At 41.3% G+C, this 23,881-nt stretch overlaps 1 protein-coding gene and 2 long non-coding RNA genes across 5 annotated transcripts in view; 2 read left to right on the plus strand and 1 right to left on the minus strand.

The window, feature by feature from the left end:
• LOC122408234 (TOX high mobility group box family member 3-like) overlaps window positions 1-23,881 on the plus strand; it is a 187,099-nt gene that overhangs the window by 77,770 nt on the left and 85,448 nt on the right. For both annotated transcript variants that reach the window (XM_043414899.1, XM_043414900.1), the window contains exon 3: window positions 552-584. In XM_043414899.1, the coding sequence (XP_043270834.1) occupies window positions 552-584 (33 nt within the window). The remainder of the gene's footprint in view (window positions 1-551; window positions 585-23,881) is intronic.
• LOC122408236 (uncharacterized) lies at window positions 1,800-3,888 on the minus strand. Of its 2 annotated transcripts, XR_006260412.1 has the most exons (4): window positions 3,362-3,888; window positions 2,666-3,173; window positions 2,284-2,584; window positions 1,800-2,020 (listed from the first exon to the last, which is right to left on the minus strand). It is a non-coding gene; the product is annotated as an uncharacterized lncRNA (long non-coding RNA). The 2 variants fall into 2 exon arrangements; XR_006260411.1 differs by lacking the exon at window positions 2,666-3,173 and having other exon boundaries at window positions 3,362-3,858.
• LOC122408235 (uncharacterized) lies at window positions 14,145-15,277 on the plus strand. Its single transcript, XR_006260410.1, has 3 exons — window positions 14,145-14,520; window positions 14,680-14,756; window positions 15,124-15,277. It is a non-coding gene; the product is annotated as an uncharacterized lncRNA (long non-coding RNA).

Here is a 23,881-nt window from a genome sequence, read left to right on the forward strand (position 1 = left end):
GTTCGTGCAAGCCAACTATACCGCATACTTCTTCCTCCTCTTCTTCGTCTTTTCCGTTCGATATTACTTTTTCATTATATAGTACAATATAATACTGTTATCGTCGGGGGAAGCTGAGAATTTACGAAAGAGACTTTAACACGTGCTTTTATTGTACCTTAGAGCGTGCGTATTTATTTGCATTACGGACTTTATATTACGATTATTGTTATTATTATCGCCAGTCACTTTGTTCAGATAGTACGGTACGACGAGAGGATTGCCTGGAATGATAAGAATAATGTGGAAATTCAGTATTACGAGAGCGCGGAGAGCAGAGCAGGCCGAGATAAATAAAATTCATATTATGTGTATTACAATTTGCATTCAATAAAAAAGATAAGGAATCAATGCGGCAATAATAAAAATCCGCGTGTTCCAACCTTCCATTATTTGCGATTGAATATTCCCAGCATGATATTTTTTCACTCGACACACACGTATCGAAGCCCGTAACATCGTTCTTGACTGATCCAAACACATTCATTTCGTTCGTTTGTTTTATTTTGCAGCGACCTGCAGCTGGGCCGTGGATGCGACATCCGGTGAGTGACTCTCCGTGCCTTAACACGAAATCTTCGTTTTTCCTTGTCGTAGAAGAGAAAAGGTTTGAAAATAATCGATATTGTTATATGATTAGAAATGAAGGGTGTCGAGGAGGATAATTTTGGTGTGGGATTTAACAAAATCGAGCCATCGTCCTCCCTCGTTGCTCTTATGCTCACCAAATCTACAGCGTTCTTCCACATCTTTGCAGTTTTTAACAAAGCACGAAGAGACGTTCCCTTTCATTGCTACTTTGATTTTTATCATCCATGAAACAAGTAGAAAGGAAGAGCGTGGTCATTTTAATGGAATGAGATTAAAGTGGTCGCGCGGCGTGGCGCGAAGAGCGACACGTAGAATCGGGAAGAACAGAGGGAGACTCGAGGCTCGACGTGCTGCTGCATTCGTGAATTCCCTTGTTGCCGTTTCCACCGTGGGCTTTCTCGTCGTTGCATATATATATACGTAATAGTCTGATGCTCTCTGATCCCGAGGTGGGACTCTGGGCCAAACGGAAGAGAGAGGGAGAGAGAGAAGAGAATGGTGCGAAAGGTGGATAAGGTATCCGACAGCTACCGTTGGCCCTTTCACTCCCTCTGCTCTCGAGCGCTTGTCTGCTCTGTGACCGACCCCTTACTACTCCGAGTAGAGATGGCTGTTGAACAAACTTGTTCTCACTCTTTTCTCTTCGTGCTTTCTTCCTCGCCCATGCTGCTGCTTCGTTTCTCTTTCTTTTTCTCAGCCTCTTTCCTTCTCTCTCTTTCTCTCTCTCTCTCTCAGCAAGGAAGTGAAAGGGAGGAGACGAAAGGAAATGCGCTTGTGTATAAGCACTAGAGGGTGGCTCGTGCTGTTCGTGCTGGTTTCTCCGCTTTGGTGCCGCTCGCCGAACAGCCCTGGCTAACACCCCAAGCGACACAGAGATCCCCACTTGTTGCTCGCTACTTGTCTTCGTGCTTCTTGTCGGACCAGCCTCTCGCAAGCAACACACCGTACAGGCATATCTATATACACTTTTATATAGTTTTATACACTCATAAGCCGCGTGATCCTTCGTTTTTTTTATTCCCTCGCGTTGCCAGCTCGTGCAATCCTCTCGGTCTTTTCGTCCTCGTTCATTGATTTTGGCTGCCTCGACGAAGAGAGCGTAAGCATTTTTAGGATACTTTTTTCTCCGCGATTCTTTCGTCAGTTAAATTCATTCGTTGGAAGCGAAATTCAAATTTGGGGAAGCCCTTGGCTTCGATGAACTGTGAATTTATTCCGGGTCGATAAGTAATTACAAAACAAAAGAGTTGAAAAAATTTTCCATGAATTTATCGTTGGATAATTAATCGGGGGCTTCGAACCGTCGAAACGCATCCGATTTTTCAATATTACTGCTTCTCATCCTTTCGATACATTTCTCCGTTGATACTATTGCAGGAATTCGATCGAGCTCCATTCGAGAATTTGCCAGTCAAATGAAAAAAAAAAAAAAAAAACATTGATTGTAGAAAATTGAAAAAAACATTTTTTCGTTGCTAATTTTCAACAATAGGAGCGAGCTTCAATAACGCATTGAAATTGAGGAAATATTTTACTTTCAATGGACCCATTCAACGTAACAATGGATGATGATTTTAAAAAATTGAATTACATTTTCAATAGCGAGAATTTTTCAAATCGATACGATGGAATATGAAATGATTTTATACTCACTCGCGCTATCGGCTGCTGGCTGCACAGCCAGTCGTTGGCGATCGAACATACGCCAAATGAGTCCACAACGGTGCACCAAAGCGTGCTGCATTCTCCCTGGGGCCGATGCTCACACCTGCGTCCCGATGCTCGCGGTGGAATTCAATAGCCCTCAAACAAAAGCCTGACTAAATCTCTCTCCCTCTTCTCGATGGCCCCAACACACGAGCATACTGTGCATAATTCTGTCATTTCGTCTCTCTAGTAAACCGTCCAACTTTCCCACTGACTGCCACGCAAAGGTCACCGACGAGGAGGCTTTCTACAAATATTTAAACGTCGCGGTTATTCGAGTTCCACTAAAATGGGCCTTTTTTATTTCCGCTTTTTTATCTCTGCTCACCTATACTCGCGTCTTCATAAATGAGACTCGTTAATACTTTGACATTATGGTAGTCGCGACATGTGGCGACCTAATTCTGCTCCGATAAGTTCGTCTTTGCCTGTTTTTCATCGGCCTCGCGTCCCAACATTTTTCTTATTGTTAAATTCGATTGGACACTATTTAGACAACACGCTCGTAACTATAAATATGCGACAGACGTCAGGGGTCGGTTAAATTTATTCAGCACTTTACCGGAGCTTTTTTTCCTCTGAATATTCTTAAATTTATTCATCCGAACAAATTTCTTGGGTTTTTACGATAATATTTTTTTCCTATGAAACCTGCTACTTATTTTAGGTCACACACACGCGCGAAGGATTCTTTCATCGACGAGTGAACGGCTCTGGCTTTGTACGCGAGTGTTGGAAATATGGCGTTGTGCCACGCCTCTGTGTACTCTGATGATTCGACGTGTTTAATTTCGTTCTCTTCGCCCCCTTCTCGCCCCTGCTCCCTCCTTCCTCGCCTTTTTTCAAACAGTCGTAATGATAAGTCTTATTTATTCGAGACACGTTGACAACGCTTTATTTCGAGTAAACAAAAAACCGGGAGAAGAAAAAACTAAACGAATCCGTAACAAACTCGCGTCGCGTATTCCTCGACGTGGAACTAGCAGCGCGCGGTGCTGTAATGAAATACTTTTAATGTACTTACCATTTTCATATTCTTTGGACGACTCTCGCACGAGTTTTCAGCCACGAAATAATGTTCTCCTTCGTTATAAAAAATGAATTATTCCAAGGCCTTTCAGCTCGACTTTTTTCATTGAACCGCACATTTTTCACCTTCGAAACTACCGAGACAACGCTCAATGTCGTTCGAGAATAGAACAAATAATATTTTTAGATACGATCCGTTTTTTCAAACTCTGCTGCTGAAGCTTCGATCGAAAAGAGCTTATTGCGTTCATACGAATTTACGTTCAACGATAATCGATGCAGTCAACTTTTGATGCCCGCGCGATCAAAGGAGCTTCAACTGCTCTGACGACAAAAATTTATCTCGGTTTTCTGTTTTTTTTCTTCTTTTTTCATTTACATACTTTGTTCGAGGATTTTCTCGTCATCAGACGCTCCTTTATTTCTCCATTTATTTCGCTCATATTCCCCCGTGCATACTCAGTTCTTTACAGTACCGTTCCATGGCTTTTATCTCGTTTACTCAGTTCCCAGTTCCCGTGTGATCCGTTCTGTGCTCGCAGCTTCACTCGCACTGCACTCACTTCTAATGCTCTCCACTGACTCCCATTCGAATACAATGAGAGCGAAGAAAATCTTTGACGACAAAAGCGCTTGTTTCCTTGACATTTTATCGGTTGGCACTCAGGATTATCAGCAAGACCAAAGTCGCTGAATGGTCACCCGACTCGATTACTAATTTCAGTTGAGCCTGCTGCTTATTGTACACGCGAATAAAATCACATCACCGAACGACCATCAAAAAACGATCAAACAATTATGGAGAACATTCAACACGTTTGTTTGGTACTTGAAAATGGACGACGATGAAGCAACGAAATAAACTGGCTTCGTGAAATGGAAACCAAATCAAGAACCATCCGGTAAAAGTCTAATAAAATCCACTGAAGTCATTTTTTGAATTTTCTTTTAATTTGAATCAACAAAGCTGTTTGCTCGAGTCGAAAGCTGTATTTGAATCAAATAAATGATGATATTCGAGTACCAGGGAAGTGCATCAATTGAGGAAACCCAAGTGAAATTACTCGATAATAAAATTCAATATATGACTGAACGAAATGATTGATGTCTCTTGGAACTGGAAAACATGCTTAATTGGATAAAATCTTTTGAGAGACGAACAAACAAAAGAGTAGGTTTTTCGATCGATCATGAATATTAAATAAAATTATCGACAGAAAATGATTTCTCAAAGTCGTGAATAAAGTTCGATAAGTATCCTGGATCGAGTAAAAAAACTTGATCGATTCGAGCAGATCCTGGTTGATAGTTTTGTTTTCCATTCGCTGTCACTTTGAATTTTCATATTTTCCTGTAAAACTTGACGACATAACGGTCGATGAACAGGCTCGATTTAATTATGATTAAAATATCAGAGTGACATTTATAAACGATAAAACATTTGATAACCGTCGTCGTAATTTATAGTTGTGAACAGAAATGTACTTGCATGAAAACAGGGAACGATGGCAAACGAAGGCCAGAAAATAAGTGGATAAATCGAAATCCGTTTATGGATCGTGTGTCTTTCATTCTTGGGACATTGGCTTATGCAAAGAGGTTCCGGAGGGGACGCCAGGCACGGACGTTACTCTCTTCGGATGCTGGATATATACGAGCGAAGGGAAAGGGCCGAGTGGAGAAGCGGGCTGGGGGAGGGGAGGCCGAGGGGCGCAAAAAGAAGTTCGGCGTATACATGCATTTGTGCTATAGCTATGCGTGTAACTATATAGGTACACTTTACGTTCGTACATCAATCCTGACGGGATGATTTACGCGGCGGCCATCAATTCCAGAATAACTCGGTAATAACTCTGCTAAAATATTGCCTGCCGCCGCCGACGCGGCCGCGCAATTCCCCTCGCCTCTTCCAGCCCCAGAGCCCTCTCTCCCTCCGCGTCTTACCCTCGCCTCTCTCGTTCCACACAAACACCCCTTTTCAACCCTTTTCAACCCCCTCGCGGGACTTGCGCACCGGCAAGTATCGACGACGAGAGGGCGCTCGTGCGGGGCTTCTCGTGCGATTAGATTGAAACGCGTTCCCCGCCTGCACACGTAAACACACATGAGCTTTGAGCAAAATAACGATAAAATTACAATGGAATGAGAATAATTGAAACGCACCGATCGGGGGGAGACCGCGTTCGTATACACTTTTACGAATGTTTTTTTGTCTGTTTTTCGTGCCCGCTGCGCACATGGAAAATCTCTTTTTAAACATCGCCATTGAAAATCGTAAGCCTGGAGCTAAATTTCGGAATTTTTCAAATTCCCGATTCCCGATACCCGATTCCAATTTCAGTTGAAAAGTCGCACGAAATTTCATCTCGAAATACTTTCACGGACGAATCATCCATTCCGGATTCCAACGAAATATACAAGCCTGAGTAAATTTTTTCAAACAGCCTTTCGCATGCAGCATTTTATCGCACGGTTCATTATTTTTCATTTATTGGCTACATTTCCAACGCGATATTGTGCGTGTTCATGAAAATTTCAATATGCGTCTACAAACTTTTACCGGGCATCTCATAAATTTTATTCTGTTGTACGCTCCAAATTGCTGTACAGCTGTTCCCGAGCAGGTTGTAAAAAAATCATTTAAACTCTTGAATTATTACATTTTTTCAACGAGAAAAACATCGTTTGATCAAGAGTCAACGCAGACACTGCGGTCTGCCCCGGTGTTTTCCAAGGTGAATTACAGGCCAAAATCAAATTTGTGGATCTTCCTTTACATTGACAAATAACGACGATTGTACGAAGCGTTCGTACAGAAAAAAAATGCGATTTATTCGAAAAACTTTGATCAGAGCTGAACGACGGCGTTACTGTTTGGACTTGATATTTGCTCGCAAAATTATCCCGATCGTACGTCAATTTTCATGCTAAATCATCCACCGAGCTTATATACTTTCAGTGAGAAAATCTCTCCGGTTTTTAAGCATTGTCATTTCTGGCGGAGTTTAATGAATTTTCCATGCGATTGTAGATCGTTGGCAGTGTGTAAAATTGAATAATTCATCTTGACAACAACGCATAGCTTCATATTCCGGTTGGCCCCGCGTATATAATTAATGGGCTTTCCAATGATTATTTTCGGCCAGTGAACTCTGACGTGCACAGTTGAGTAGGACACGAAAGCTCAATTACACATTTCGAATAAATATGCCAATCATCTGTCGGCGCATGTATACAATTTCGTATCTTTTTCAAGAGTTTTGAAGCTTCGCCAGTGCCATAGAAATTGCAAGTATACGTATAACTCTCGACCGAGTTCCCCGTTCCATTTGATTTTCGCTAAAAATAAATGTAACGGTTTGGAACAAACAACAAACGTTAATTGCGCAGTACTTTCGTCGTGATATTTCCACTCGAGACTAATAAACAAAATTCCCGAAGCAATCAATTTGTCCAACGAGTTTCCGGCTCCGGGCGTCCACAAACAAACGACCGGATTTTCGAGAGTGCAATAACGCATTATGAATTATCAATTACCCATGCGATAAAAATCGAAAATGAAATATCAAAATCAGCCATTTTTCAAACGACGGACCATAAACAGCGTAGCTCCGTAGACGACATTTTGGTGTTTCTCCAGACCTCGCCAACTTATTTTTCTTCGCTCCGATAAGCCCCTTTCCCTCTCGCGCGGGCTTCATTATCAGCTGTGTAAACGTTTCCCCAACAAATTTGTAAAATCAATATTTGTTTCCGAGTCTTAAAAAACACTGTTAATGGATTCTCCGCGTGCGTATATACACACCGAAACGGGCAAGACATTGCGACGAATCCTCTTCGCTTTAGTCTCGTACGTATAATTCCCATGCAGGCGAAATTTCATTAACGGAGCCTCGTCGTCGATCTCATGAAAAACCTTGAACGTGATAAATCAAAAAAACAACACTCGATACCTCCGCCATATTTCATTGATATTTTGTTCCTTTCTCAAGGCAAATAAGGAAGTAACGAAGTCTCGCCACGATCCATGACTCTTCGATCAACATTTTCGTTCCCGAAAACACCCGAGTTTGAATTTTAATCTCATAGGAGGAAAAAAAAAACAAGAAAAATATCGTCAAATTTATTTGGAAAAAAAAAAAAAAAAAAAAAAAAAAAAAAAAAAAAAAAACAGTCATTCCGATGAAGTAACCGATCGTTCCGGCACTCGTTTCTTACCTCTTCGCGACCGAATCCCACGAGCGTGAAAAGCTCATGAAACTACAAAATAATAAGACTGACAACTGCTAAAAATCTACTCAAAATAATAGTAGTATAAGAAAAAACGAGGCGCGCGAGAGAGGAATTTTTAGTTGGCTCACACACGAACGAAATGACTCCATTACGGTGAGTCGCGTCGTTCCATTGAATTTCATTATTGAAATGATCGTGCGCGCTCGAGAAATGATTTAGAGAGCATGAAATAATAGAGAAATAATAAATTCAACGAAACGTGCAAATGTACTCTGTGAACAAAAAAATCGAAGCGATGTTTCCTTCAATTTCACAAGGCGAGGGAGGCCTTGACGGCAAACTGCGGACGGTAAAACAAAACTTTTTTAATTCCGCTCGAGCAAATGGCAATGGCGAATGGCTATCGCGAGTGTGTGTATCCGCGTGTATAAATGTGTGTTGAAGTGTGTGCGTCTGTGTGAGGTCGTATAGAGAGAAAGAGAGAAAGGAAGAATAAGCGAGGGAACGGGACGGAGAAATAGAGGCATTCGAACATCCGACGATTCTTGTTGTTCGAAGAGAGCGAGAGGCAAAGAGAGAGAGGAAGAGGTCAACGACCTCCGTACTCCGTAGACGAGATGGAGTTCTTCTTCCTTCTTCTCTTCCTTTTCCTCTGTCTCGTTCCCCCCCCCCCCCAATCTCTCTCTCGCTCCCTCTTTCTCTATTTCATCCCACCTGTGGGACAGAAGAATCGTCTCAACATCTCAAGAGAAAGAGAGACGAGCGAGTGCTCGATATCCCCGGATTGCACCTGTTACACCGCTCTCCCGCGCAGTTATCGATTTTTATCGCAAGCTTCGACTCGCCGCTCTCTTATAGTTTGGAATAAGTTGAATGACAAATGTTATTTAACAGGAGGCTACTTAACATATAGAAAATCGTGATGTACGATCGCGATAATGAAGCGCGATACGATCATGGCCTCGCAGCAGTCGAAGCGTCGTGTGCACTCCTCCGAGCACTACTCATCGAGCTTCTTACCTCCCTGAAAGAATATAAAATTGACCTCGATCGATGAAAAAGTCATCGGATGCCTGACAAATGATTCTCTTGCACGAGCTCCCGGGGAGACAATTTTCGGTTTATTTTATCAGGAATTTGCCGAAATAGCTGACACCACACGACGTACCATTTGATCGTTGTCATTGATGCTGTTACTGGCTGCTGACGATGGTCGGATTCGCCTTTTTCTACTTCGCGTAAACCCCTCATCGTTTTCTACTCCCCGCCCCCTCTTCTGCCCCTTTAAAGTCTCTATTGTCAGGTCGATATCGAAATGTGCGTGGTCGAGCACATAGACGTGATTCAAATTGTTGAAGCTTTTGAGCTGTGTGAATGTGTTTGGAGAGGTGTGGGTCGAAGAGGCAGGAGGATGGAAACGAGAATCGGGGGTGCGATAGAGCGAGAGGGTGGTCTGATCGAGAATACAAACGACTTTGCTGCTGGCAGAATGCGCTCAACCCCGGGAGCTTTTGTATACCCGAGTAAAAAAACTACCCTCCTCCGTCCCTCTCTCTCTCTCGTTCTTTCGGTATTTTGTTCTCGCGGAAAAAGAGGCAACGGAAAAACAAAACTAATAGAAAAAGGAGGAAAAAACGGAGCATACGAAGGAATAAAGAACGATAATTTAGATTGCCGAATGCCATTCAAAGTATAGCCTGGCATGCAAATTGAAATGAAAATTGTGAAGGCAAATACCCGAAAAGCTCGAGTTTTTCTACTCGTTCACCTCTTTCTCTCTCTCTCTCTCTCTCTCTCTCTCTCTCTCTCTCTCTCTCTCTCTCTGTACATGTGCCAAGTTTTTTTTCCCATTTTTCGATTAGTGATCTTCCTACGTTCGTTTAGCTGGCAATTATATCGTAATATACCTTCGAGGCCATCGAACTTTTGAATACCTTTCAACACGAATTGCATTCAATAGAATCTTTCAACGTTTACAGAGCTTCCGTAATGACGCGAGGTATTCGAATGTGTGGAACTTTTGATTTTTCGAAATTGGAAAAAAATCGATTTCGTTTTGCCTCTCGAGCTATCATTTCGAATCCACAACATTTTGTCGCACTCGTCTCAATCGTTCACTGCATTAATACGAAAAAAAAGTATTCGAGGTCTCGTGTCGACCCAGCAGATGATTCAACCGTTTTATGCAATATAGGCTCCACCGCGACGAACCCCGATACTGCAATAAGAGACAAGAGTTTAGCACAAAATATATCGTGAGAGATTGAATGACGAGAGTGATGAATGAGCGTTAATGCGTGAGACTGGACAGAAAACAGACGACAGTTGATGGAGAAAGAGACGGAGGGAGGGAGCGAGGAAGACGTCGAAGGAAGGAGGAGGACGAAAAATGAGAGGAAAGGGTACGAGAGACAGAGAAAAAAATGGGCCTTTTGGTGGCGTGCTGCGGAGGAAGATATTTCTCGCTCAGTTGTTAATTGCAGTTTCTCGTTGGAGTCTTCGTCATCGTCAACGTCGTCGTTTGTCGTTGCACAGAACAGACTCGAGCAGTAATCGACATTAATTTCAATCTCGCTGACCTCGCGTCGGGCTTTCATTGTTATTATCGTTCTTGTTCCCCATTTTTTTTTTTTTTTTTAAATTCTCGTTACAAAAAAAAGGTTTTATTGTACAAATCGAAACAGGACAAACGACTCTGCATTAGCACGTGTAGGCATCGCTCTCGTGCATATTCTTTGGACGTTGAGTATTTAGTACATTGCGCGTTGCTGGCGATATACAGGACGAGCGAATTAAACTGTTAGCGTCATTCCTCGGAGACATCAAAATTTAATAGCTTTTTCTCGCGACGAGCCTTGGTCAGAATCGCTTCAAGTTTAATCCATCTCTCGAGTGATTTATCGACGGAGGAAGATCGGAGAATTTTTATTGGATCGAAGCTGCGAAAAGTCGTCAAAATCTAATGATTTTTTTTTTTACTTGATTCGTTCACTAATGATATTCTCATAAATTATCATCGCGCAATTATATTTTGCACCTAAGGGAATGAAAGTTTGATGAAGTCGAATCTTCAACATTCTTTCGTTCGGCAGTCTCGCCATTTCGGTCTCCCATTATTTCGCATTCCTTTTAATTTTTCTTTGATTCGTCCTGTACAGTTTTTTAAATGATTCGACATTTGGTATTCGCTCATGAATAATATGTCGTAACAAATCGCACACATGTTGGACGTCAACCGGTCTGACGACTCGCCAACGAACAAGTTTTTTGCTCAATGGATTTTTTCATTCAGTATATTCTTGAGCTTTGAATTAATCTAATTAAGATTTTCCCGAAGGAAGAGAAAATCGCAGAGTTATATTGCTCTTGATTTTTAACGAAATTCATCGTTGACGATATATATAATTTTTCGAAAATTCGAAATTTTCAGTTCATTTTATTTCCTTTATTTTAATAGAAAAAACTTGAGTTAACTTTTTCATTGGTCGTTACAGAAACGGCGAGTTAAAAATAAGCAGCGCGGCTGAAGAATTTTTTGAGATTTCGTTGAAAGATACATTTATGAATTGATAAGTTAACGACCTTGAAATATTTAACGATCAATTTGTTCTGCACGAATAAATTAAAAGGTGATAATTTTCTCGACTCCTTTAATATTGTTTTTTCACAACTCGAACACTCGTCGATGACGACAGATACGCGATAACAATCTTTTATTTCGTCATTCTCAAGGATTTTCTATTCGTCAAGCAGCATATACAGTCAAACGAGCAATAATATTTGTGCTCTTTCCCCAACGATTCGGACCGTTAGATTCCGCTGGAATTCTTTCGCTAAAAGTTTCCTCGCACACATCGCGCGAAACTTAGCTGTTTATTTATTTGTAACGAAATATATGTGAGAAAGAAAGAGCGAGAGGGAGAGAGAAAAAGTGCAGAAATAAAACGGGATTTATAACCCGAGAACCGGAAAAGAGTCTCGAGAGCTTGAGGATTTAACAGGTGCGTGAACAGTCCATCAAAGCAATGATATATCTTGTAATTGCCTCTCTCCTTTCAATGGCAAAGTCCACGTTTTTATAACGAATAATAATGAAAAAAAAAAAAAAAAAGAAACGAAAAGAAATACCGGAATACGAGTAATTCTCGATATATTCCCACCCACGTACGACGTTCGTTTAATTTAAATGCAAAATCACATTTGAATTTATAATTTATAGTCAATTATGTGCAAATTCATTCACACAAACATTTCGTCTCGGTGATTTATTAATTTGATTTTGCTTTATTTGATCCCTGACAGAATAAAACTTGATTAATTGCATAGTGAATTCTCGAATGATAAAATCGTTGGAGATTGGATTCTCCGAGATCTCTGTGATTCTGAAGATCGGAGCACGTTCCATGAAATTCTAATTAGACTCGGCGTTTAATTGCTGAGGAATCTTTCTTTCTGATGGCTCTCCTTCGCGGTCCAGTCGTTTTCTTCAATTTTTTCGAATCCTTCACTTTTGCTCAACCTCGCGAAAAGTCGCACGGCGTTGTTACGCCTCTTCTGTATATTGTCTGCGTGTGTGTACGCGAGTCTCTACCAGCCAACGACCGTTAGACGGCCAAATAGCTTCTCCATTCAAGTGTTCTTTCTTTCTTTCTTTATCTTCGTCTTTTTTCTTCATTCTCACCGTCCGTTAAGAAAGTCTTCCACGTATCGATTCATTGGTATTTACGAGAAAAAATTAACTGACCAACATAGCGGTTTCTCGGTGACTAAAAATAGATTCTTTTCGTACACATTAGCTCGACGAATTGAGTGATTTTGAGGAGCTGTGTGCGAGTGTGTGCGTCTGTGTGTCAAGCGGAATGTAAGATTCGGAGACGATTCTTTCCGCGTATTTTGAGATACGTTTTTTCATGATTTTTTCAGAATTTGGAGCACACTTTAAAAGAAGATAAAACGACGTTGATATTAAGAATTTCGCAGGAGGAACAAACGCGCGATGTTATTGCTTCGGCAATGACACTTTTTACGGCGCTTCCGATGCCAATATTTTTTTTTTAGTATATAACTTCAGTGTCATTATTATAATTATGTTAATTGAATTCTATTGTTCTACTTCCGTGAATGACTTGCAGGAACAAAAGTAAATTAGCATACAAACTGGCCAATTAGTTTTCAAGTAACGTCAAATAACGAGTAGGCGATTAACATTATCTGGCGTTTCGTAAAACGACGATATAATTGGTTAAAAATATATTCCAAATCTTCGCTCTTGATATACACAATAATAATTGTCGTTGGATTATTTTTCTAATTGCAGCATATGCAATTAACTCGGTGCTCGCGATCTTTTTGTCTCTTTAAATATACACACAAACGGTTCTTTAATTGGGCTAATTAACAATTGAGATCAAAAGCATTTTGACTGAGAAGCGCTTTCGCGTTTTAAATCCGTGTGCTGATATCATGTTTGTAGCTCTTACGAATAAAAACTCAATTTGAAACGTCATCGCTGACGGAGTTTTCACTTTCCGCACAGTTTCTTTGAGTTCTCGTTGCTCCCGACATCCGCAGCCTATAAACAATAAGGTTGGCTTACAGGCGAGAAAAAAAGAGAGAAAGAGGCGACGAGCGTCTTAGAGAGAGGGAAAAAGTATCGGCCGCAATAGCTGAATATAATTGAGCTTCCACCAACCTTCTGATTTCGCTCGTCGGGTCAAGGTCGCCTTCGAGCCAGCACGATCGAACTTTGTTGCAATAACTTACGACCGAAAAATTTATTACAATTTACGATCGCGAGCCTCAGACATGGAGACACACTCGAATCGGTTAAAAATAGAAAAGATGGAGTGGGATCGATGCATGAGGAAGCAACCGAGACTGTACTCGAAGCTTGATAAACGTTATTGAAATGATTTTTCTCACGATACAATAACACAGCGTGTGTGCGATGCTTCGAAAAAAGCAAATTTTAATTAGCATCCATTATCGTTATTAACTCTCAGCTCAGTATTTAAACTCGTCGCTTCTTTTTCGAAATCAATCTAACACACTCGGATGCATTCGTCATTTTGTCAACGGTGCAATAACGGGTTATCGTGTCACGAGTATATCCATCATCAAATATATATTATTAATAATAACGATAAGAATGAAAAATGACGAAGGTGATCAGCCAGTGTGTACGAGTCGAATAAATATTCTCTCGCGGTAAATTATCCGGGCCTCGTATTAGCCTCGTTGGATGTTAAACACACACATTTATATGTATAAATCTGTATGCATGCGTATAGCGTACGGAAGATAGTTATATGTACAATTGAACAAGGAGACGTTACTGCATGAGCGAATGTGTAATAACGTTGGATCATGGTTATTATTGTTCAAGGCGATTGCACGTGATGACTGCAATAATGCCCTCCACACCCCTCGCATCCCTCATCGCCCCATGGAAATCCCCACCGAACTCTGTTCCGGCGCTCTCTGTGCAAACTATTAGTCCCTCTCGATCTCTCTCTTTCTCTTTCTCACTGTTATAAATTATCGGTAAATATCTCGTATTGTATAGAGATAAAAGCGTGGTGCTAGAAACGTAGCACTCCTTCGCGGAAATATATCGAACGAGCCTCTGCGGAATGTGCGCTGCGCGTGTATCGTTATCATAAACTCACCGCGAGGACTACTATTTCACGTATATCGAGCATCGATTCAACCTCGTGAGAGCTCTCCGGAGCACTGAGAAAGCGAACTTTGCACACCGTTGGCTAAAAAGAAGTATCGCCATTTAGCCAACTCTCCGTTGAACGCGGCAACGAGAGTTACGTGTTGTTGCTAAACTTCCGGATGACAAACACACTTTTTGACATCCACCCCGGCCAACTTTGTACAACGAGAAAAAATATCTACCCGGAACTTTGTAATGTCGTAAGTTTTGCCCCGTCATTTATAAATAGTGCTGGCGGAAACTCTGTGCCTGAGAAATGAATCACACTTTGTTTTTGAACGGCAGAAAAAATGTGTCATTTTTGTTTTATTCACTTTGAAACGATTCCGGAACTCTGGAATCTTCATTTTTACTTTAAGGGGGAATGTCGGTGCGAAAACAAGAGCTTGGGCACAAAAGAGCTCCCGCATATGGTCCAGGGATAACAGACTAATCGGTAAGAACTTGTTTTACATTAATATTCAAGTTACATCATTCAATTTTATCCTCTCAAAACTTTAAATCGGTTTCTCTCGAAAGCATGTTTTTTGACCTGGTTGACAGCATATAATGTTGTCCAATCGACTTCATTCAAAAAGGATTCTCTTCAGAAAACTTATCGCTATATCGTCGCATCGTAGAGTCTTTTTTTAAATTCTTTACTTTTTTTTTTATTAATAATTTACTGCAAAATTTTTGTGTGAAATTCGATTTCCCTTTAAATGGCTGCCATTTTTTTTCTAATCAAAAATTTTTAATTTCCTACGATGCTGCGATAGTTATACCATTATAATTTAATAAGCTTTTTGAATTTTTTATTTCAGATGCTTGCTGCGGCACTTGTGCTGTCAATCGTCGCGGAGTCTTTTTTTGAGACGCCATTTTATGACCTCTGCTTAATAAAATGTACTAAAAATTAAAAAAAAAATGTTTGTATACTTCATTACTTCAATAATTGATATACAAAACTACAAATAATCTGATCGAGTCGTTTTTTCAAAAAAATTCCCAAAAAGTAGTACCTCATTTTTCCGCCACACTGATATTCCCCCTTAAGGCCCAAAGTTATCGATCAGTTAACAATTTTCGCAACGATTTTTCATCCTCCAATTTCGCGTTATCCAACACATATACCAATGAGAGAGAACATTCGATATTTTAAAATGTAAATATTCGAGGGACTTTTTGGTCGAAAAGTTTTCGCGATGCTCGAGGACAGAAACAAAAATAGTTGACGTGATTGGATATAGACTGATATATTTGTATGTTGTACATCGCACAATACAAAATACAGACCTCGCCCTCTGGCTCTTTCCTTCTTTCTCTGTCTGCTTGTCTGTCAGTCTCTCTCTCTCTTTCTCTCTCTTCCCTGTTTCCGCGACAGCAAAACTCCTCCGTAACGTATACAACTCCAATATTCTGTAATTACGGATTTTCTCAAACAGCGTGTACGTTCTGTTATTTCACACGTTTCTGTCCGGTGAATCATGTCATGAAAATGTTCATACGGGGTGTGACCCATGAAACGAGACGCGAGAGCGTTTCGAAATATTTCCGAGGTGTTTGGACTCTTTTTTGTGGGAATCACGTCACTGAGAATTCGTCCGTCGCATTTTCGATCTATTTCCCGTATTTCTGGGTTTTTAGTAAAAAAAATAAAAAGCGCTCTCAATCTGGTTGTGGACGGGTAATTTGATCGGAAATATGAATTTCCACAGGGCCGCGTCGGAGTGATAATTGAATGAAAAAAAATATACAATGCGACTGAGAATGTAATATTGTACGGGAGATAAGAATCAGAATCGAGTCGAAAGTGAAGAAAAAACGGCGCGGAAATTGAATGGAAAGAGTTGTTATTACGGGGGGCGACGAGAGCTAACAAACGCGGTTTCACATCAGAATTGTAATTATTCAATAGCGCGCGGGTGTTTCGTCATGCCACGTAACGTAATTGAATAATGACGGGCACGTTTTTGCTCGAGATTGCGCAACGTCACGAGCAGTGCAGCTCTCTCGGTGTTCTCCCCTTCGTCATCCCCTGCTCCGTGTATGCTTGAAATTCCTCGTTTTTTTGTTTTTTTTTCTCCGTATCTCTTTCTCTCAATCTCGTTTTTAAACTTGGCTGAGTCTTCAATAAAGATTTTTCGAGATTTAGAAATTTCGATGGATTTCCAGACTCGACGGAATCAAGAGGTCAAGCAGAAAATCCTTTATTTTCCTTGACTCGGTTCTCTCTCTCTCTCTCTCTTTTTTCAATTCGCTAAAATTCTTAATCTTTCGCGATCGTGCGACCAGTTTAATTTAAAATTAGCTTCGCAGATCTCGGTGAGAGCGCGGAGATTGACCCGGATTAGTCGCGTTGCACGAATACATTTCGTCACGCGTCTTGTCGCCGTTCGGACATTTCGAATCGCTTATTTACTTCATTTATACGCATTTTTATGTGCACATTCAACTTTTTTATTCCTCTACATAAGTTTTCGACGCTGCCTCCTATAAATGGAGCATCGCAACGTCGACGCAAAGATTTGAAAACGCAGAAATAAATTTACATTTTGTCCTTTTTTAAAAGATAAAAACAAGCTTCGCTCCGAGAGAATACGAGTCGATTGTGATTTTTCCTCAAAGTATTATTTCATCGATGAAACCAACGAAATCCGCAATCGCTCGATCTAAAAATGGAAGCTCTTCGAGTATTATTCTCCCGCGACGAGCCATCCGCACCAGCGTTTTAATCTTCGCTTAATTATCTGTGTGCATACGCGATTAGTTTCGCGCCTCAGCTGATTCGAATGGGTAGAGTTCGACCAGTCACGCTTCTATTCTAACCGACAATCAAGCTCTTTCAGCTCCGCCGGACCGGACATTCCATGTATTGCTCGATCCTAAATATACGCTCCCGTCATTTTTCGTCTTGCCGTAAGTCACCAGCCAAAATCCGTCTCACGATCGAGTCAAGACCCCTCCACGTTTTTATATCTGGCCGTTGAATCGGAAAGAAACTTCTAAATCCTGCACGAGCATTGCCCAGTGGATTCCACCGTCGAATTATTTTTCACTGTTTCAAGTATACTCTATAAAAAATCGAAAAACGGAAGCGGAACTCGAGTGGTGGGACTAGCCGAAGAAAGCTTTGAGAAGGATATACGATTTGTCCAAAAATAATGCCTCGAGCTCGCTAAAATCATCAATTTTCTTTCAATCAATCAGAAAGTCGTAAAAAAATTTATGAAAATTGGGGATATCGACGAAAAATAAAGCGATTGCGTTTACGAGTGTTTCTTTTTTCTTCCACTCCATTTGACTATAAAAGTGAGGACGCTCGGTGATCGCTGATAATGCAAGCTCGCGTCCACCATCGAGAACAGAGAGCCGAAAAACTTGGCTGATACTGAAAAAGCAGCCAGAAAGTATTAGTACCTTTTATGCCCGTCGTGACATTTTAACTTTTATAACGGCTCTGGCGCGCTGTTAAAACTTTTTATCATATCCGAGATATATCTCCGTACGGAATATGTATAGGGAAATGTATAAAAATAAAGACTGAGAGGGACAAAATACATGCTGGTTTGTCTTTATCGGAGTATTTGTTCCGGGTACGAATGGCTTTCGACTTTCGTCGTTTCGAGACTCTCGTCCTGGAAGATGGTGGGTCGTCTTGTAAACCCTTTAAACTAGAGCCACAAGAATGAGAGGAAGTGAAAGAGACGAGGACAGAGCATGGGAAAGGGAGGGGGGCAGGGACAAGGGAATAAATCGATTGGCTATTTCGGAGATGGGTATTAGCCAAGTTTCTTCAACTCACCCAGCAGCTCTTACAGATCCAAATACTGAGGAATAATATCCTTTCGCGAAAGCACGCACGACATGGCCACATGTTTATCGATCTGGTCTCTCGCGCAGGGAGATTTGAAGAGAGATATATAACTCGCGTTCGATCGAGCTCATTGATTCGAAATCCAAGATTGGATTGAGTTCCGCAATCGTCGCTATGCTAAAAAGTACAACTTTTAGCGATCACGGCGAGATTGGTGAATGAAATGAATGCTCCTTTCAATTTCACCACGAGTTCTCTGCCTCCGGTCTTTCAATGCTGATCTTCGTGTCCGAGTTAAATCTTCGAGATTTCAAAGATCTTTAACTCCCTCGAACGCCATCCCATCCTCGCGTGGATAGCGTTGACTAACGAAAGGGCGCAATTCTTCTTCCCCAGCGCGTTCTCGCTTCTCTCCGTTATTCCCTTTTGTCCTCAACGACTTATTTACGGTATTAAAGTTCCAATGTATCTTTGATATCGCTCGATCAAGATCGATATCCCGATCTTATTAGAGTCTTACTTACTTGAGAGTTGCACATTTTTATGTTGCCATTTTTACGATTCTCTTTCGAGCATTCCAATCGTGATGATAAAAATACTCGTTTTCTCTCTTTTTTCTTCAAAATTCCTATAAAAAGTTGCTCGAAGTTTGATATAAAACTCCACGAGTCTACCGACCGGGTAATTGAATGAGAACTTGGAATGGGGAGACGAGAAAACAATTTCTGACCTCAATCCGCCATTAAAATGTTTTCTCTCACTGAATTTAATCGCTGCGAACGTTCGTTTCTCTATTTTGAATTGTTCGCGCATTTCGAGCTACGTTATTTGAGAATCGCTGCTCGCCATATGTAGTACGACGAATACTCGATCTTTGTTCCCCAGAATGATCACCTCGAAAATTACGACTTAGAATCAGCCTTGGGGCATAATTTATAGTGCATTTAGTCTCGTTACTTTTGCATTGCCATTGACTGTCTTCATCCATCCGTTCTTTGTCGCTCTTATATTATGTGGATTCGTATATACATACGAAATCGTCTTTATATTCCGTCGAGCGAGATCTATCAACGAGAAATTCATAAATAAGAATCTCCGCTTGTTATACATCCTAATTATCAACGATGCTTCGTTATCTCGCGCGTTGATCTTCGGACGTAATTTCAGTACTCTAAATAATGAGAAAACTCTTTTTACAACGAAGCAAAAATGCTTTTTATCGGAGGTATTATTAGCGGATGAGGGAAAGAGAGCGAAAGCTCGGAATTCATACCGAGAACAATGGACTCCGCGAGAACCAACTACGAAGACAGTTTAATTAATTCTCAAGTGCCATTAAGAGTTTGCCAACGGTACATTTGTCAACGAGAAAAATCAAATTCGCTTACGCCAATACGTCAAGAGTGAGCTGCAACAATCATCCGTTTCCGGTGCGAATTAATGCCTTTCATTTGAATAAAAATGAAGGAAAAATTCAACGGCACCGAAGCGCCGGAGTCGGACGACGTTAATCAAATTTTCAACCGATCGTGGCTGGAGCAAAGTTCGCGTGTCCTTACCGATATTTCCAGTAGTTCGTGTTGCCCTCGGAAAATGAGAGGAATCGAGTGACTTTCGAACGAAATAACGTGAAAACTCGCGTTCTTATCATCCAAATAAAGTTGTTGTTTCAGCTCGTTTGTTTCATCGTACTTGCCTTAATAAACCAAATTGTAGCGAGCGATAACGATTTTTAACGTGTAATTCGTCGCTGTTACGGGTGTTTAACGAACTCGAATTGGAATAAATGGGAGGTCGTTGTCGTCATTGAGTTTTCTATCGTGCCCCCTTTCTCTCTCCCTCTCGCTCGTGCACCGATACGTCGCGCTCTCTCAGGAGCATTGTCACGTCCCGTAGCAATCTAGCTTGTACACAAGTTGTCCGTTGTAGTGTTGATTCTCGTTGACATCATTTGTTCACGTAACGCACTTATTGTTATCTCACAAAAATATAATGATTATCATATAGTTACACGAGAATGCTCGCTAATGCTCAAATTCCCACGAGGAATTTCGAGAATAAAATTCCCCATGAAAAGCGGTTAATAAAATGCCTCGAATCGTCATCGTATAAGTAAATCAATTTTGTTACGAACATTTCTCAGTATGCTCACGATTCAAATCGCCTCCGTCATTCGTATCAATCTGATAAATGCACGAGTCGCTTGTTATAAGAATATTGAAAATGGGGATCGATCGTTGTTCACGTAACGGCAATTAGTATCGCTCTGTGGAAATGCTTATTCTTGTCGAGCACTTTCCATTCAATCGGAACCAGCTATTTCGGTAGTTACAAATGGATCAATTGCGTAACGAATTTCGATTAAATTCGAATGAAATATAAAAATAGTAATAGTCTGACAGAACTGTGAGGAAACTTTGCGTTCGTTTTGTTGATATTTTGATGCGACGAAGTGCGATTTCGACGTCTATGCTCTACACGAGGGACCAAAAATTTGGTAGTTCATAGAAAGGTTTTTTGTTCGTTTCATCAATTTGAAATGACACGAAACGAGTGCTTAATTCATCAGACGAAAGTCGATTATTCGAGTGTAATTTGGTGGATGAAAAAAGGTCCCGATGAGTCGTGTGATTTTTCATGTTGCAAAGAATCCCCTCGGTTGCTTTGGCCTGGCAAATTACAAGTGCATTCGACTCGTTCTCCTTGACTGCCATCGTCCGAAAAAAGGCAGTCGGTCGACTGCGTATATGATGATGCTTGGCAAACTCCGAAAGACGCGCATGGGAAGCATCCTGAGGAAGACGTTCACGTCTTCCGATGCCTCGGTGCGTGTGCGTGGGGGTGGGCAAATTTGCGTTTGGTAGTAAACGAGCTTCGCTCTAAAACGACCCCTAATGAAATATAATTTGCATATTGCGAAAAAGTTTGCATCGACGAAAAAGTAAAAAAGGGAGATGCGGGTGTAGCGATGGGAGGCTCCGCTTTGAACACGAGTCCGCGGGACAAGACGGGCATTTACGTGAAAAGGAGCCAGGGAGGAGCTCGCGGAGGAGGGTGGACAGCAGAAACGTATTAAAAGATCGTAATAACGAAAAATAAGCAACGTAATGAGGGAGGTCAGACTCTCCTTCTGTCTCTCCTTACTCGCTCTCCTCTCGTCCTTCCTCCCACTCTGCCTCCCGTATCACTAGAGATAATGACGTAAGTATAAGGTCCGGCCGATGGCCCGTTGAGTCTACACCGAACGTGCTCGAGTGTGTGTCGTCTACTTTCGTGTGGAAACGCACACGAGGATAGTGATTTCCCCTCCTTGAGCTCGATGCTCTGAGGACTATCATTACTCGTCCCTCTTTCCTCTGCTCCCTCTCCTCCCTCGATCTTCCATTTTTTCATTCAGGTTTAAATCCTCGGTTGGGAGTTAGCCGGGCCCCCATAAAGGTGCGTATCCATGGCACGCATCATGGCAAGGACTTGCTAGGGATTTATTCAGGATCGTGAAAATCGTGAATTTTGTTATTGCTGTTCCTGTGAACAGGGAAGTGCGAGTCGGATTGAAATTTCTCGAAGCGCTCGATGAGCGTGCTTAAAAATACTTTGGAGTGCGCGACGACGTTTCATCTCCGGCAAATAGAGCAGGGAAAGAAAACAGCTCTTGGTAAACGTTTGTTAGAAGCTTATAAAAGATTGAAAGTGAATTAAGTTAGCTGTAATGATGCTGGGGGAAGAGCAATGAAAACCACACAAGATCGACCGAGTTCCAAAGTGACTTTGGCTCTTTCTCGACTCCGACTTTGGTCCACCCACCGCACGAACCGCACGTTATTGCGATTCGAGTCTAGTCGAAAAGCCCCCGCTCGACTGAACTAACTTGCTTGACTTAACTAGTTCGAATAACTCGGAGATTGAGTGAAAGAGAAAGTGCGGGGGAGAGAAAGAGAGGGAGAAAAGAGATTTAGGCTTTTGGCCTAAATAATCCCGGATTACGAACGCAGCTTTTAGTGTCCCAATTAAGCCGATTACCGTTTGCTTACACATACAGAAACTGTTTCGTCTTGCCGATGTGTGCACTCCCCGTCGAAATATATAATTCATGTATAGCAGAATGTAGAATTAAGTTGACTGGACTCCCGGTGCGTTGTTTGTCCTCATAATTTAATGGACTCTGCATGCGTGGCAGCAGCGAAGACTGCGGGCTGGATTACATCGAGGCTTTTTTCATGATAGTTTTTGATTTTCCGCGCCTGCGCACAGAGTTAGCGTAATTCGTTGGACTGACAACTGCAGCTGCGCCGCACGCGACGCATACGAAGTGGTTTTTTCATTGTCAATGCATGATATAAAAGCGGCTCCATACTCCGTTGGAAAATCGTATTGCGCATAAAGCAACCACTTCGCAAAATGTCGAGTTCGTTGAGCGTTCATGTAAAACGAGAAATTATCAATTCATAGCTAATTAGTTATTCCAAAGGGACACACAGAGCGAGGCTTTGATCCTCTGAAAAATCCTTTGCGCGCGCGGGCGCTCTCAAAAACCTCGACGACCGGAGAAGTTTCGTTTTTCTTTATCCGCGACGACTCTAACGAGCTGGAAATTGCCCTAACGAGCCAATATAATTGTATGCTTTGCTTCAAAGAATTATTCACTCGCTTAGCTGCTCTATTAATCATACGAATATCCATGGCTCTCTGACTATTTAACAGTTTTCAATGACCCGCTCTGCTCTCTCGCGAAAAGAAATATTTGAGAGCTCCCGCGCTCGTTGATCAAGCTTATCTTACGATTTCCGGAGCTCCAATCAATCTAGGTCAGTAGCGTGGGAGTTCAAGGACTCTAATATCAAAAGCACTCTGCGGCGGCTATCGCGTCTCATCCAGCTCTCGGGATTCGCCGAGAGGCCACATATAATAAAGACAACTTTGTTAGCCAACTGCTGCTGCTGCTTCTCCTCGAAAATCGATTACAATTTGTAATATGTTTATTGACACAGTTACGAATCAATAATAATCCAATGCTCATTATCGTTAATGGACTGCTTGGAATCGTGCCAATAATAATGAAACGTCAGATAAACAACGAGATTGATTCAACATTCAGTATAATTACGAAACCCTATAAACTCGAGACAACGTTGTATTCAAATGGTTTTATTAATAATTGAATAATAAAGAGGCAAATTAAAGCCGGAGAGTTTAGATGTGGCATTGCGCGGAGATGTGGCGTGGGTGGGGAAGACGGAACAACATCGCATTCTATCGATTGAGAAGTACGCAACTTCGGAGTGTTCGTGTGCCGAGGGGTAAACGTGTGTGCGAATACGTGTTACTTCGTGATGTGCTCTGAGCAGCGCGATAATATCGTGAAACAAGATTTGTTGGCGAATCGATAACGCAATTGCAATCTCGTTGCAATAATATATAATTGCGGTCTCATTTTGCCTCTATATATGAGCATAAAAAGCAATGATTATTGCTAATCGAATCGTACAAACAAGTTTTATTTCTCGGCATTATTGGTTCGTGGGGATTTTTTTTTTTTTTTTTTTTATTTTTTTTTTTAGTGTCTCGATTGAAAAATCGGTCTCGGGAAAAACTTGGAGATTTTCTAAAAATTCATTCTCAACGTTTGCTGATTCATCGATGCTCTTTACTAATTAACGCTCTTTCAGCAGATAAATAATCTTGACAATCAAACTTATCGATACACTTTTGCTAATGTGCATTCGTAACAGCAGAAAGGAGTGGTCGGATCATGATTTGTAATGAAG

Source organism: Venturia canescens, chromosome 3, assembly GCF_019457755.1.
Source record: "Venturia canescens isolate UGA chromosome 3, ASM1945775v1, whole genome shotgun sequence".
Lineage (NCBI taxonomy): Eukaryota > Metazoa > Arthropoda > Insecta > Hymenoptera > Ichneumonidae > Venturia > Venturia canescens.